Genomic DNA, 15,556 nt, shown 5'->3' on the forward strand with positions numbered 1-15,556 from the left:
AACCAAATGTAAAAAGCCAATAAACCTAAAGGGACTATAAAGTAACAAAAAGATGTCTGAATCAACAATGTAATAGTTGGAGGAAGGGAACAAACATCAATTGGAGGCTAACATCACTATATATTGACACTGGGCAGTATACTTAAAACTCAGCAACACATAGACTTATACATTTGAAGAACATGAAGAATGATTTGGTGCTACCAGACAAGCTGGAAAGTGATAGGAGACTATCTGTAAAGGAGAGACACAGAGAATTGAGTCCCAGATTGTATCTATAAACTTCAACCAAATTTCTGAAGTGCATAATTTGAGACACATGCCAAGCAGTACAGAATAGCCTACCAAAACTGAACACAAATTTCAGCTGGTGCATGCTGCAGTAAAGAATTTAGAATTTGAGTGAAACCCAGGTAATTCCCTGAAAAAAATATTCTTCAGAGAAATAAACAGAATCTCAAATCATTAGATCTCCTTCATATTTCCCAGGATACACTATAAAATTATTCAAAATACTAAGAAACAAGACAGCATGACCCGCACCCAAGAGAAAAAGGAAGTTACTGGAGACCAACACCAAAATCAACTAGATGTTGGACTTAAGAGGCAAGGAAGGACCTATTGTAACTAATATACCCAGGATAAAAGATAAATAAACATTATAAAATTTAAAAAATGAATAAGTAACAAATATCAAAAAAAAAGGAACTATTATTTAATTGAAATACTGGAATTTAAAAAAAAAAGAACCAGGATCAAACTAAGAAAGTTTTGAAGTCATAAAAAAATTCTATCAGAACTTAAAAGTTGATCATTAAAAGCTGTGTACTCTGAAAATAATGAGCAGAGACACCAGTGACCTATAAAAAAGTACCAAGAAAATAAAAATGACTTAAATTACACAGAAGTAACAAAACACAGCAGTAATTAACCATAAAACTAGCTGAATTAAATGAGGAAAAGGGGGGCTCATATCCCTTGTGAACATTTTTGCAGCAAAATCCTCAATAAAATATTAGCAAACCAAATTCAGCAGCATGTTACATGGATTATAAACCATGATCAACTGGAAATGATCTTGGCATTTTGAGAATGGTTCAACATATAAACAAATAAATTTGATAAACCAGATTAACAATATGAAGAAGAAAATAACAGGATCATCTCAAAAGATGCAGAAAAAGCATTTTACAATTTCAATTCCCATTCAGGATAAGAACTCAACAAGTTAAGTAAACAAGTTAAGTAAACTTATTTCAACACAGTAAAGACTGCATACGAAAATCCTATAACTAATATCAGAACCAAAGGGGAAAGCCTGAAAACTTTTCCCACTCTTGACACTTCTATTCAGCATAGTAGAATTCCTTGCCACAAGAATTAAATAAGAAAAAAGAAATAAAGGTATCCAAATTGGAGACTGGGGTTGTGACTCAGTGGTAGAGCACTTTGCCTAGCATGTGTGAGGCACTGGATTCTATCTCCAGCACCACATTTGAAAAACAAACAAATTTAAAAACTAAACAAAATAAAGGTATTTTTCACAAAAAATGTATCCAAATTATAAGGAAGGACTAAAAGTATATCTGTTTGCAGGAAAAGTTATCATATATTTATATAAACCTTAAATTTTAAAAAGTTAGAACGAATAAACCAATTCAATAAAATTGAAAGATACGAAGTCGACATGTAAAAAATCAATCACATTAAGCCAGGCATGGTGGCATGTGCCTATCGTCCTAGATACTGAGGAGTCTGAGGCAGAAGGAATTGCAAATTCAATGCCAGTCTGGCCAACGTAGTAACTCAGATTGAAAAATAAGAACTGATAATGTAGCTCAGTGGTTAAACACCCCTGGATTCAATCTCCAATAGTGAGGAAAAAAAAAAAAAAAAAAATTCAGTCACATTACTATACATAAAAGGCAAATGTCCAAAAAAATTAAATTTAAAAAATGAATTAATCAATTCAATTAAATTTTAAAAATTAAGAAAAAGCCCTCATTGTTCACAATATCAGCAAAAAGAATAAAATATTTGGGAATAAAATTAACCATAGAAGTGAAAAACTTATACTCTGAAAATTCTCAAAGACAAAAATAGGAAAGTAAAGAAGATAGAGACAAATGGGAATATAGACTATATTTGTGATTGGAAGAATTAATATTGTTTAATGTCCATACTGTCCAAAGTGATCAACAGTTTTAATGTGTTCCCTAAAAAACTCCCAATGGTATGACATTCTTTCAGAAACAGAAAAATATCCTCAAATTCTTACAGAACAGCAAAAAACTTCAAATAGTCAAAGCAATATCATGTAAGAAGAGCAAACACTTCCTGACTTAAAAAATGCATAATAGAACTACTGTAATTAAAACAGTATGATGCTATCTAAAACAAACAGATATACAGATCAATGGAACAGACTAGAGTCTCCAAAATTAAATTCTTGCTTCTGTGGCCATCTGATCTTTGACAATGATACCAAGAAAACAAAATGAGGACAGGAGAGCTTCTTCAATAACTGGCATCAGGACAACTGATATCCACAGCAGAATAAAATTGGAGCCTTGCCTCACACTACCATTTGAACATGGTTTGTGCCACAAGGATTCTTGTGAGGGAAATTTTGTCCCGGTTTTGGCAAGGATGAGACATAGTGTGGACCTTTAAGAAGTGGGGACTCGTGGAAGCCCTTAGGTCATTGAGGGAGGGATTAAGCAGTTATTATAGTATTGTAACTGGGTGTGGTGGTTCACACCTATAATCCCACTGGCTCAGGAGGCTGAGGCAGGAGGAGGCAAATTTGAGGCCAGCCTCGGGGACTTAGTGAGGTCCTAAGCAACTTAGCAAGACTCTGTCTTAAAATAAATAATAAAAAGGGCTGATGGTGTGGCTCTGTGGTTAAGCACTCCTGGGTTCAATCTCTAGTGAAAAAAAAAAAAAAAAAAAAAAGGCAGTTATTGTGGTATTCCTGCATTAGTTCCTACAAGTGCAAGTTGTTACAAAAGCAAGCCTGAACTTTAAATTGCTCTTTGGCCTCTTGTCTGGCAATGTAATCTCTTGCTCCTGAACATACTCCTGCCATTGGGATGTCCTCTGCCATGATGAAATGTAGCCCAGGAGCCCTTGTTAGAGCTGTCATAATGCTGTTGGAAATTTCAGAATCCAAAACTGCAAACTAAATAAATTTATTTTCTTTTTAAGCATTCATTCTCAAGTATTTCCTTATGGTAACAAAAAACTCACAAACACACACACACCATAGACAAAATTTAACTCAAAGGGAATCAAACAACTAAGCATGAGGCATGAAACTGTACAGGTGCTAAGAGAAAACCTAGGGGAAAGCTCCATGCTGTGTTCGGGCAGTGATTTTTTGGGGTATCTCCCAAACATAGGCTCTTTGTCCAACACAAAGAAAATAGACAAACGAGATTACATGAAATTAAAAGCTGTAGCACAGCAAAGGAAACAACGAGGGATGGAGATCACCTATGGAATGAGGAAAAATATCTACAAACCATGTATCTAACTCAACAGGAAGAAAACAACTTGATATAAAAATGGACTGAGAGCCTGAATAGAGATTCCTCAAAAGAAGACATAAAAGTAGCTCAACATTACTAATCAAGGAAACACAAGCTAAAATCATAATGAGATGCCGCCCACATGACAATTATCAAAAAATGAAAGGTCAAAAGGGCTGGTGGGGCTGGGCACGGTGGTGCACACCTGTAATCCCAGCAGCTGGGGGCGGGGGGCTGAGGCAGGAGGATCTGAGTTCAAATCCAGCCTCAGCAACTTAGTGAGGGCCTAAGCAACTTAGCAAGACCCTGTGTCTAAATCAAATATACACAAAGGCTGGGAATGTGCCTTGGTGGTTAAGTACCTCTGGGTTCAATTCCTGGTACCAAAAAAAAAAAAAAAAAAAAAGAATTGGCGATGATGTGAAGGAAAGGACCTCTTGTGCATTATCGATAGGAATGTAAACCAATACCGTCATTATGGAAAATAGTATGGAAAGTCCTCACAAAATAACAGTAGAACTACCGTATGGTCCAGTCATCCCACTTCTGTGATTCTCAGTATATATCCCAAGGAAATAAAAACAGAATTTCAAAGAGATATCTTCACTCTCATGTTCTTTGCAGCACTATTCACAATAACCAAGATATAGAAACAACTTAAGCCTCCACAAATGAATGAATTAATAAAGATAACAACAATACACACACACACACACACACAGGACAACAATGAAAGATTAGTCGATAAGGGAAATATAACCTACAGGCAGAATTATTCAGCCATAAAGTAGAATAAAATCTTGTCATTTGCTGAAAAGTGGGTTGAATTGGAGAACATCATGTTAGGCAAAATAAACCAGACACAGAAAGACAAGTGTGGCATGTGGGAACCAAAAAAATTTCAACTTGAAAGTAGGAAAGTGATTATTAGGAACTGGGAAGGGGGTGCTGGGGGAGTTGAGGGTAGAAGAAAGTGTAGACAGATAGTATCAATGTGTGATGTATGCCTGTATGGAAATGTGACAGTGAATCCCCAAAATCTGTACAATTGATATATATGGATAATTTTAAATATGTGCATACACAAAAATCAAACTAAAACTAAAAATAAAAACTATATATTACGAAGTATGTATACACACATACCTTTGTGTTCATACATTATGATATTATTTAGATACAAAAAAGGAAAGAAATCTTCCAATTCGCAAAAACGTGGATGAGCCTGGAGGACATTATGCTAAGTGAAATAAGCCAGATGCATAAAGACAGTACTGTGATCTCATTTAGGTAGAGTCTTAAATAGCCAGATTCAGAAGTGGAGTAGAACAGTGGCCTCTAGCATCTGGGAGCAGGAAAATGGAGAGATGTTGGTCAAGAGGAGTAAAGTTTCAGTTACGTGAGATGCGTGTTCTGCAACTTGTTCCGCAACTCACTGTACAGCAGTGTAACTGTAGTTAATGAAATTGTATTCTGCACTGGAAATTCGCTGAATCAGTGTTAAGTGCTCTTGTTGTGAAAAAGCAAGAGAAAATGATAATTATATGAGGTGGCAGATATGTTAGCTTGATTGTGGTAATTATTTCACAAGGTAATTGTACTACTGAAATACATCCAAACTTTTTGTCCATTATATTAATAAAGTTAAGGATAATAGAAACACTGATCTGTAACATTGCTAAAAGATTCCAGGACAGTTCAGGTGTTCCTTGATTTATGATGAGGTTACAACATGATAAACCCATTATAAGCTGAAAATATCGTAAATTGAAAATGCACTTAATACACCTACCCTACTGAATATCAAAGCTTCACCTAGCTTATCTTAAAGGTGCTCAGAACACTTACATTATCTTACAGATAGGCAGAATCATGCAACCTAAATCTATGTTATGATAGAATGTTAAATACCTCTTGTCATTTATTTATTTTGGTACTAAGGAATTGAACCCAGGGATGCTTTGCCACTGAGTCACATCCCCAGCCCTTCTTTTCTATTTTGAGAAAGTTCTCACCAATTTGCTTACTAGGCCCTGCTAAGTAGCTGAGGCTGGCCTTGAATTTGTCATCCTCCTGTCTCAGCCTTTTGAGTCACTGCAATTATAGGCATGCACCACCATACCCAGTTCATGTAATTTGCTGAATATTGTGCTGAAAGTGAAAAAACAGAATTGTTGTGTGGGTATGTTTCTGCACCACTATGAAATCAAAAATTGTTAAGTTGAACCATCATAATTGGGGAACCATCTGGACTCTGGACTCTTCCTTTATCACTGTGAGCTGTAAGAACCAGCAACCTAAAAAAACAGAGGAAGCTGAGTAAATAGAGAAAAAGATTCCCAGTGAAAGAGAATCACTGTGGAAATAGAAAAGGATGTCAAATCAGCTTTTTATAGTATGTTCACTTACAGAGACAGTTACTGTTACTTGTAAAAATCTGTATATGATACCAAAGGTAGTCAAAATAAAGGGGGAGAAAAGAAGATAATGGGAAAGAGGGGTGAACTCTATCAAAATAGAAGAAAGATCAGTAGAGAAAAGGGATTGAGGGGGAGGGAGGAGGAAGGGGATATGGGAAAAACAGTGGAATGAATATGACTTAAATTTCCTGTGTACATATATAAATATACCACAGTGAATCTCACCATTATGTATTTCCACAAGATACTAATTTTAAAAAATACTACAAGTAAATAGCAGAAAGATCAAAGTAGAATAGAGGACAGGGAACAGGGGGAGGAGGAGGGAAAGGTAATGGAAATTACTGGGACTGAATTATAGTAAATTATATTCCATGCTGTTATAACTGTGTCAAAATGAATTCTAATATTATGTATAATATGAGACAATAGAAATGAAAGAATCTGCATATGAAGACAATAAGAGCAATTTTACAATGAAAATATATTTATGAGGGAATGAAGAAATTTAAACAGTATTTGTGATTTTCAGTCAAGATTTTCTGTTTCTTGATACAAATCAACAACAGTAATACTTAAAGTATATTAATATTCATTTTTAACATTATTTTAGTTCACATAGGAAATAGGCATCTAGATCAATGCATGTGTTAGGAAATGTGGAATTATTGCAAACATATTATTTAATTACTACAATATCACAATGGGATAAATCTCAGCAACTTTATGTCCAAAGAGAAACTGAGTCCAATTAATTTAGTTAACTTAGTTAAGGGGAAGTAGTAACATCACTTATGATAATGAAATTCTATCTGAATTCAAATCTCAGGGTCTTAACTGTCCACATCATTCACCCTCTATATCTGTCACCTGGCATGAAGCAGTTCAGCTTGGTTGTAGCTATTACTTTGACCTATTCTTGCTTCATTAATGGCTGCAGGGACTGAGCATTTCAAAGATTTCCTTGCACCTAAGGTTTTCCTATAATGCTCCAGGCTCCTTTGACCAGCATCTCTCCAGCTCTCCTTTCTACTCCACAGAGACAAAAGAAAAGAAAAGATGCATGGAGTGGTAACTAACAGTAGTACACTTAGGTGCTTTACCACAAGGAGAAGCCCTGAACACAAGACTGTTGTCCTTCATAACAGAGGTATCTAGACATGGCTCCCTGTATTGCACAGACTAGGGAAGCTCACTGTTTTGCAGTTTTGAAAATATATTCCTTATAAGGAACTTTAAAAACAATTCCAACTTCAATAATAAAAAATTTTATAAAACAAAACTGGAACTGAAGTGGTCTTGACAGCAGACTCTGGGTATTTGCAAAATGAAAATTCAGAAGAAACAATTGTTACTATTCTAAAGGTACAAGCTGCTGTGGAGGTTAAGACTAAATTTTCAGTAATCATGAGTGTATTTATAGTTATCGTTATATATAAGGCAATTAGGCACTTTATATTTATTGACATTTAGTTTCACATAATGATCTTAATTTAGGTGCAGTTTGAAATCCCAATTTGTATTTGAGGAAAAAGAAGCTCAGTATTAAGCCATTACATAGCTCTGTAATAAGCCATTACATAGCTTATTGCGGATGCTTTTCTCTGTTGTGGATGCTTTTCTCTCCTCAACTCCCTGATGATCCTGGAGTACCCTGGGCAAGCTGACATTTGCCCAAAAATCCCTTCGTTTTTGGTCATCCTGGTCACAGGAGTGATTCATGCAGATTGTTCTAAATAACATGGATGAGTAGCTTAACAGGCTTTACCACTCTCTTCACATTAGTGAAAGGGAACTAGGGAGAAATGGGAGGGCCTGGATATTTTAACAATAATTCATCTTTATTTTGGTAACAGGGATCAAACCAGGAGTGTTTAACCACTGAGCCACATCCCCAGGCACCTGTTTTTGTTTTTTAAATTTCGAGACAGGGTCTTGCTAAATTGCTGAGGCTGGCTTTGAATGTGTGATCCTCCTGCCTCAGTCTCCCGAGTCGCTGGGATTACAGGAGTGCTGCCACGCTCAGCCTAACGAGTCTCCATCTTTAGGAGGGCTTAGAAGTCTGTCTTTGAGAATATGAGAAAGAATAAACAGGTAGAAAAGCATCTCTCCTGACTTGAGACTGATATACTATGCATCTCAAGCATGAATGAAAGTTCTCCAGTACAGAAGGGAGATCACAAGGAAGAGGCAGCGTGAAAGGTACAGATGTGCTCAGAAGCAGGAGATGAACTTCTAGACAAGGAATTCTACAACTAGTACGTGAGGGAATGAGAAAATTTAGCAGTTTGGTGGGCACAGCGTCATGGGGGCTGTACACTTCCAAGGATTGAAATATGGAAACGCAGGCTGAGAAAAGCAACATTTAGAGAACTTGTAGATGAGTGACCCATGGTTTGTGATGTTGAAAAATGAGACTGTGCCTGCTTCATAGTCGAGGAAAATCCCAACACGACGGGGAGGGATAGCCATGAAGAGGGCCAACACCTTAGGATCAGAGCTGGAGGAATCCTCAAAGACATTGTACTCAAATTCATTCTGTAAACCTATAACCCAGTAGCCATACTGAGGTCTGTATTTGGAGAAAACATTTGGAGAATTTGAACCTTTTCTCACAGCAAACTTCATAGAACGTTTTCTACAATATACTCCCAGGATCCAGCTGGTCTTTTTGGATACATCTATTTCCCAGTAATGTTTCCCTGAGGAGAAATGTTGAGAGCCTAAGATGCCATAATTATAACACTTAACTGGCCAAATTGGCACAGACATCACTTGTCTCTGATCTTCTGAAAGAACAAGATTCAAATTTAGGTTGCCTGAATCCAGTGTTAAGTCCACTGCAAGGGAAAAAGAAATAAGATCAGTGACAGATACGGAACGGGGTTTATCTGGTCTCACTGTGAAGAGGGCACTTGGGAAATGCACTTGGTGCCAATTTGTGTTCATGAATTAGGGGAGGGGCAGAATGTTAGAGAAATGTATATGTGAGACCACATGAGGTTCTGATGATAAAATCTCATTAAACACGAGCTTCTGAGGTGGTCCACATACAGTGATTTGAAGACCTTTCAACTTCTTACCCCAGTGGTGCTGGACATCTGTTAGCTCTGAAATAAAAGATACAATGATTTTGATTAGAAGCAAAGAAAACTAGAAGCACCAATACCTATCTCTTCTCTAAAGTAGAGGCAAGGGAGGGGAGTATGGTAAGACCGTGAACTGCAAATGAAAGGATGAGTCAGATGCCCAGACATTCTCCTTCACACCCAATCACATTCGCTGTGTCTCAGAAGGCCCCTTCTCTGACCTTCCTCCTTTCTTCCATCCTCATCCTTAGACTATACGTGCTACCCTTGATGCCACAAAAATTCCCTGTCCACGCTCTTCCTCGGCTCTGCTAACCTCTGAAGCTTTGCAGCATCCCACTCAGATCTGGAGCACGGAATACAGTCTTCAGCTTCTTGGATACAGTTTTTGGCTTCTTCAGAGTCCAGATCTCACCCCTAGGAATAACAAAATATCTTTACCTCCACATTTTTCATCCTGTGTCCCTCCAACACCACTGTCTTCTTCTCCTTCCACATCATTGATACCTCTTCCCTAAAGGACCCAAGGGAAAAAACCCTGACCCTGATGCCAAAAGAAACACACCATGTGAAATATGCTCCCACATACCCTCTGTGTGACCTTGGAAAGATCTGTACCTCTTGAAAGCATAGTCCCCGCTTCTAAAAATGAAATACTTGATACTTCATGGAAATAATACAAAATTAGATGAAATAATGCACAGGAAGTCTTTGCTACTTCTGAAAAAGTCATATGAGGTGGAGAAGTTCTCTCATTTCAGTGGGTCTCTCAGGGAGGGCCAGGTATGTGGGTTCCCAAGCAAATCAATCAAATCAGTGAAGCTGCAGGTTGTGGTTGTGACATGGGGCTCTGTGTGTACCAGATTAGAGCCTGAATCCCAGGGTCCACATTAGAGATTTCAGATTCGATGGGGAAGTTACACACACTTGGCAAAGAAGCTATGATCACCAAAGTGAGCAGGGTTAGAATACTTGGGATTCAATCTAACTAAAGAGGTGAAAGATCTCTACAATGAAAACTACAAAACACTGAAGGAAGAAATTGAGGAAGACCTTAGAAGATGGAAAGATCTCCCATGTTCTTGGATAGGCAGAATTAATATTGTCAAAATGGCCATACTTCCAAAGGTACTATACAGATTTAACTCAATTCCAATTAAAATCCCTATGACATTTCTCACAGAAATAGAAAAAGCAATCATGAAATTCATCTGAAAGAACAAAAGACCCATAATAGCCAAAGCAATCCTGGGCAGGAAGAGTGATGCAGGAGGTATCACAATACCAGACCTTAAACTATACTATAGAGCAATAGTAACAAAAATGGCATGGTACTACACCAAAATAGACAGGTAGATCAATGGTACAGGATAGAAGACACAGAGACATACCCACATAAGTACAGTAACCTCATACTAGATAAGGGTGCCAAAAATGGAGAAAAGATAGCCTCTTCAACAAATGGTGCTGTGCTGAGAAAACTGGAAATCCATATGCAGTAAAATGAAACTAAACCCCTATCTCTCACCCTGTACAAAACTCAACTCAAAATGGATCAAGGATCTAGGAATTAGACCTGAGACCCTTCACCAAATAGAAGACAAAGTAGGCCCGAATCTCCATCATGTTGGCTTAGGACCAGACTTCCTTAATGGGGGTTAGAATGTCTTATGTTTGTATGGAATTTGATGCTACCAGGTGGGTTGGCAACCACAGGCATGAGGACTAAGCTTTTTCATATGAGTTTCTAAAGCATATAAACAAAAAGAGATTGATTATCAGCAAGCTGGGTCAAAGTCACTAGCCCCAAGTCTTGGGTCTGTTTTAAGAAATCTAGTGAGAACCTTATAGAATGACCTGATTCCTTCTATTCTCATGTAAGAAAAGAAAATATAAAGAAACTGTCCCTCCTGGTGTGGTGGTGCATGCCCATAATCCCAGTGACTTAAGAGGCTGAGGCAAGGGGATCTACAGTTTGAAGAGAGCCTTGGCAATTTAATGAGACCCTATTTCAAAAGGGCTGGGGGTGTAGCTCAGTGGCAAAGCACCCCTGAGTACCTGAGTACCATCCCCAGAACAAGAAGAAGGATGAAGAGGAGGAGGAGGAGGAGGAGGAGGAGGAGAAGAAGAAAAAGAGGAAGAAGAAGAAAAGAAAAAAAGTCCCCTATGGTCCTTTATGCCATAAGACAAGCACTTAAGAAATAAGGGATCCAGAACTGTGTGCAGAGTCCAGGGGTAAATGAAATGAGGGAAGTCTCAGGAGTCCGAGTGTGAAACTCCCCTAATAAACTTTCTGGCCCTAACTCTGAACTTCAGCCACCAAATTCACCAACATAGAGTTTGGTCAGTTCTCAGTAGGTATGGAACACTCAAATCTTCACTGTAACCAACAAGATAATACAGTGTCTAAATTTCCCTGACCTTTTTCATTCTGATTAAAGTATTACTAATGGCTACAAACTTTATACACAAAAGCACTTTTATAACACAAAAGCACTACTCCGTGTCACCCATACATACCATTTCATGATTCCACTCATGTCCTAGGAAGAAGAGAAAGAACATAAATCAGAAGGTAGTAGGATTAAACTAGGGGTTGTGGATCATGCCTGTAATCCCAGTGACTCCGAGGCTGAGGCAGGAGGATCTCAAGTTTGAGGCCAGCCTCAGCAACTGGCCCTTAGCAACTTGGCCAGAAACTGTCTCAAACAGAAAATAAAAAGGGTTGGGGATGAAGTTCAATGATAAAGCATCTCTGGGTCCAATCCCCAAAATCAAAAGAAAAAGCTTTAGGATTAGAGTAGGATTAATGAAAAAAAAAAAAAAAGAATAAAAAAAAAATCAGACAAATCAAAAAAGAGTTATTTAAGAAGATCAACAAAATGAACATGCCTTCATGTGTGGAATTGTATCAAAATAAGCATATGAAGAAAAACAAAGAGGAGGTGAATTAGTAAAATCAAGAATGAAAGATGGGACATTACTACTGACCTTACAGAAATTAAAAAGAAGTATAAAGGGTTGGGGGTATAGATCAGTGGTAGAGAGCTTGCCTAGCATATGTGAGACCCTGGGTTCAATCCATAGCACCAGGGGGGAAAAAGAATTATATATTATAAACAGTTCTACACCAATAAATTAGATAACCTAGGTGAAGTGAACAAATCTTAGAAATACAGAAACTATCAATACTGATTCAAGAAGACAGAAAATATAGATGGACACAAAACATGGAAAGAGATTATATTGGAAGTCAAAGACTTCCTGTCAAGAAATCACCACAGGGTTCCATTGGTAAATTTCACTAAAGACTTAAAAACGGTGGGACAACCGGAGCATCATTAAAATCATAGCTGCAATGGATTAAAATACATCAAAATGTTCAAATCCATGCATTCATAGTGACATTAAAAAAACTAATTAGTTCCCTTTGGATAGTGTTTGGCATCTAATTCATAGTTTGGTAACTGGCAAATAAAGGAAATAAATTTTTAAAAAAAGACTTAAACATGGAATTATATCAATATTTCACAAATTCTTACAAAAAACAGAAGAGGAGGAAACACTTTCAAAAATATTTTCTGAGGCCTGCCCTACCGTGATACTAAAATCACACAAAGACATCACAAGTTAAAACAAAACAAAACAAAAAAATACCCTCCAAGCAATATTCCTTACGCATTTAGACACAAAATTTTTCAAAAATTACTAGAAAATCAAATCCAGAAAAAAAAGTCATGACCTCAATAATCATGATGGTATTTAATTCAGAAATGCAAGTTTGGTCAGCCAAAGAAATTAATCAATGTAATATACCACATTAATAGAATAAAGAATAAAAACTGCATGATGATCTCAATGGATGCACCCCAAAAAAGTATTTGAAAAAATGCCGGGCTGGGGAGATAGCTCAGTCCGTAGAGTGCTTGCCTTGCAAGCACAAAGCCATGGGTTTGATCCCCAGCACTGCAAAAAAAAAAAAAAAAAAAAAAAAATTCCACACACTTTCAAGATAAAAGCAAGAGGAAAGGCTAACAAACCAGGAGTAGAAGGAAGCTTCTTTATCCTGATCAAGGGCATCTATAAAACCCCAGAGCTAGCACCATACTAAATAGTAAAAACCTGAATGCCTTTCCCCTAAGATCAGGAAAAAGGCAAGAATGGTCACTTTAATTACTCCTATTCAACATAGAATATTCTTAGCTATAAAAATAAAGTAATAGACTTGTTTTCAGAACCTCAAACGAAGTGATTACCTGCAGGAGCTCCACCACTGGCCATTGACTCCGACACTCTAGATCTGAGATGAGCTCTTTCACCAACTGGGTCTGCTGAACCAGCTCATCCTCAGCCTCTGCCAAGCGATCCAGTATCATCTTCTCCTCCCCATCCAATCTTTGCAGCTCTCTCTGTTCCTCACTGTCCAGGATTCTTCTAAGATGATTAAATTCTGTTTGTATCCTTTCTCTCTCAGTTTGTACCTGATACTGCAAAGATGGACAGAGAGAGAAAGAGATGTAATGAGTCTGTTAGGTTGAGGGTCCGCTGTGTAAGATATTAGGAGCCAGGAAGAAAACATTCTTGAGGCACTTCAAGCCAGGAGGAATAAAGAAGAAGGACAGCAATTCTGAGGGAACTGTTTTTATATTTCCCCCTACTATTTTCCTTTCAATACCTTCTAAAGTAATGATCTCAGACAATATCTAGGACCATACTACACAAGGCTTGACTTGAAGACAGTAACCCACAACTGCCCATTATTATGTGCCTCAATTCTGAACCTTGAAGAAACCTTTGGTCTTTTGCCCAGTGACCTCCTACAAAGTGTAGTAGCTTCAGTGGAAAAGAAAAATGGAATACAGTATTCTCTAGCCTTTCCCACCATACTGTTCATCTTTGTGCTCCATTCCAAATATTTTATGTACCATGACATGTCCACTCTCCAGTCCTCACTCCCAACAATCAAATGACTTCTGGATTTATTGAGCAGGGGACAAAGATGAAGGGGCTCCTAAGATTAGAACCAAAGGTCCTGCCCAAGATTCCTGTGTCAGAATCCCTCAGGAAGAGTTTCCTCCTGCCTTCCAAGAAATTATCTCTTCTCTGAGATCAGCTTCCAATTTCTCAGCTTCTTCTTGTTCCTTCTTCAGCCTCTGAAGAGCTGCCTGGAGCTTGTCCTGTGGGAAAGGAATCACACCAGAATCAAGCTTTGCGGTTTCTCCACAACTGGATAGAGGATCAACATGGAAGAAACCAGATTGATCTCAGAAGAGACTAAAGTTTACAGAAACTGTGAGTTGATGATTAAAATCTATGACATGGGAGGAAATCTGAAGTGATGTATTCTTTATTCCTGGGGAATCAAAGTAATGATCTCACCAACAGCAGCCTGCTTGTCTCTTTCCTTAGAGTGAGTCCAGACCCCACAGCAAGAGATATTCTCCACATTCAACCCACAATGTTCCCCAGCGATCATCCTGCTGAGAGGAGCAGTTAGAGCTAAACTTGGGAAAGAATTCTCCACCTACAATGAAAGGAGGAACCTACCATCACCACCAAATCTACTCTTGGTTAAGATACTATATGATCCTAGGATCACCCTTCATGTAAATGGAGAGAATACACAGACTCCAGATTTTAGAGGACGAATGTAGGGTAAGAGACATACAGGGAAAATAAATCTCAGGATTAAGGACTATGGGTCAATGTGAGTAAAGAAGAATGGATAGGTGAAATTTCTTATCAAGAACCACCTAATGCCATCTCCCTCCATCAAGAGACCTACCTGACATTCCTGGGTTACCTCATCCATGAGGAGCGTGCGATGACCACGGTGCTCCTGAGAACGCTCACAAAGCCAGCAAATGACCTTCCTGTCCACCTCACAGAAGAGTAGGAGTTTCTCTCCATGGTGTGCACAAAATTCTCCACTCTGCCCAATGTTGGGGCTCAACTTGACTTCCCTGAGTTCTTTTGCTATGTCAGTCAAAGGCTGATTAGCCCTTGGATTTCCAAATAAGTTCCTGATATTACATGTAAAACAGGTGTTTTCCCCACCTGGGCTGGTCACTGACTTCTTCCTCCTGGCGATGCATGCTTGGCAAAAGCTGTGGCCACAGCCTAGAGTCAGTGGCTCTATTAAATGCTTTAGGCAGATGGGACATCTTGCCTCTTCCTGTATGTTCACCAGGACTTTTGAAGCCATTGCATTGCTCCCCTGGCTTCCTCCTGTCATAACTCCTGATGCTCTTCTTGTGTATAGCCTTCTGGATGGTTAGGAAGATTAAAAAAGGATGGTGTGAGAATGGCAAAAACAAGGATTCTAACTGTGCACACATTAAGGACTGACCAAGACCACTCTTTTTTTTTTTTTTTTTTTTTTTTTTGGAGGGGGGTACTAACCCAGGGCCTTGTGCTTACAAGGCAAGCACTCTACCAACTGAGCTATCTCCCCAGCCCCAAGACCACACTCTTGAAGACCCAAAAGAAGGAGAGAGAAAAATCAGAAATGGAATTC

At 38.2% G+C, this 15,556-nt stretch overlaps 1 protein-coding gene across 1 annotated transcript; it reads right to left on the minus strand.

Annotated features, from left to right (window-relative positions):
* Nucleotides 1-7,576: 7,576 nt before the first annotated feature.
* On the minus strand, nt 7,577-15,259 carry TRIM34 (tripartite motif containing 34). Its single transcript, XM_079104715.1, has 7 exons — nt 14,825-15,259; nt 14,121-14,216; nt 13,296-13,526; nt 11,560-11,582; nt 9,356-9,456; nt 9,034-9,060; nt 7,577-8,790 (listed from the first exon to the last, which is right to left on the minus strand). The coding sequence occupies exons 1-7, from the start codon at nt 15,242-15,244 to the stop codon at nt 8,231-8,233; spliced, it is 1,458 nt and encodes a 485-aa protein (XP_078960841.1). The 5' UTR covers nt 15,245-15,259; the 3' UTR covers nt 7,577-8,230.
* Nucleotides 15,260-15,556: the final 297 nt, after the last annotated feature.

This window comes from Sciurus vulgaris (genome assembly GCF_902686455.1).
Source record: "Sciurus vulgaris genome assembly, chromosome: 11".
Classification (NCBI taxonomy): domain Eukaryota; kingdom Metazoa; phylum Chordata; class Mammalia; order Rodentia; family Sciuridae; genus Sciurus; species Sciurus vulgaris.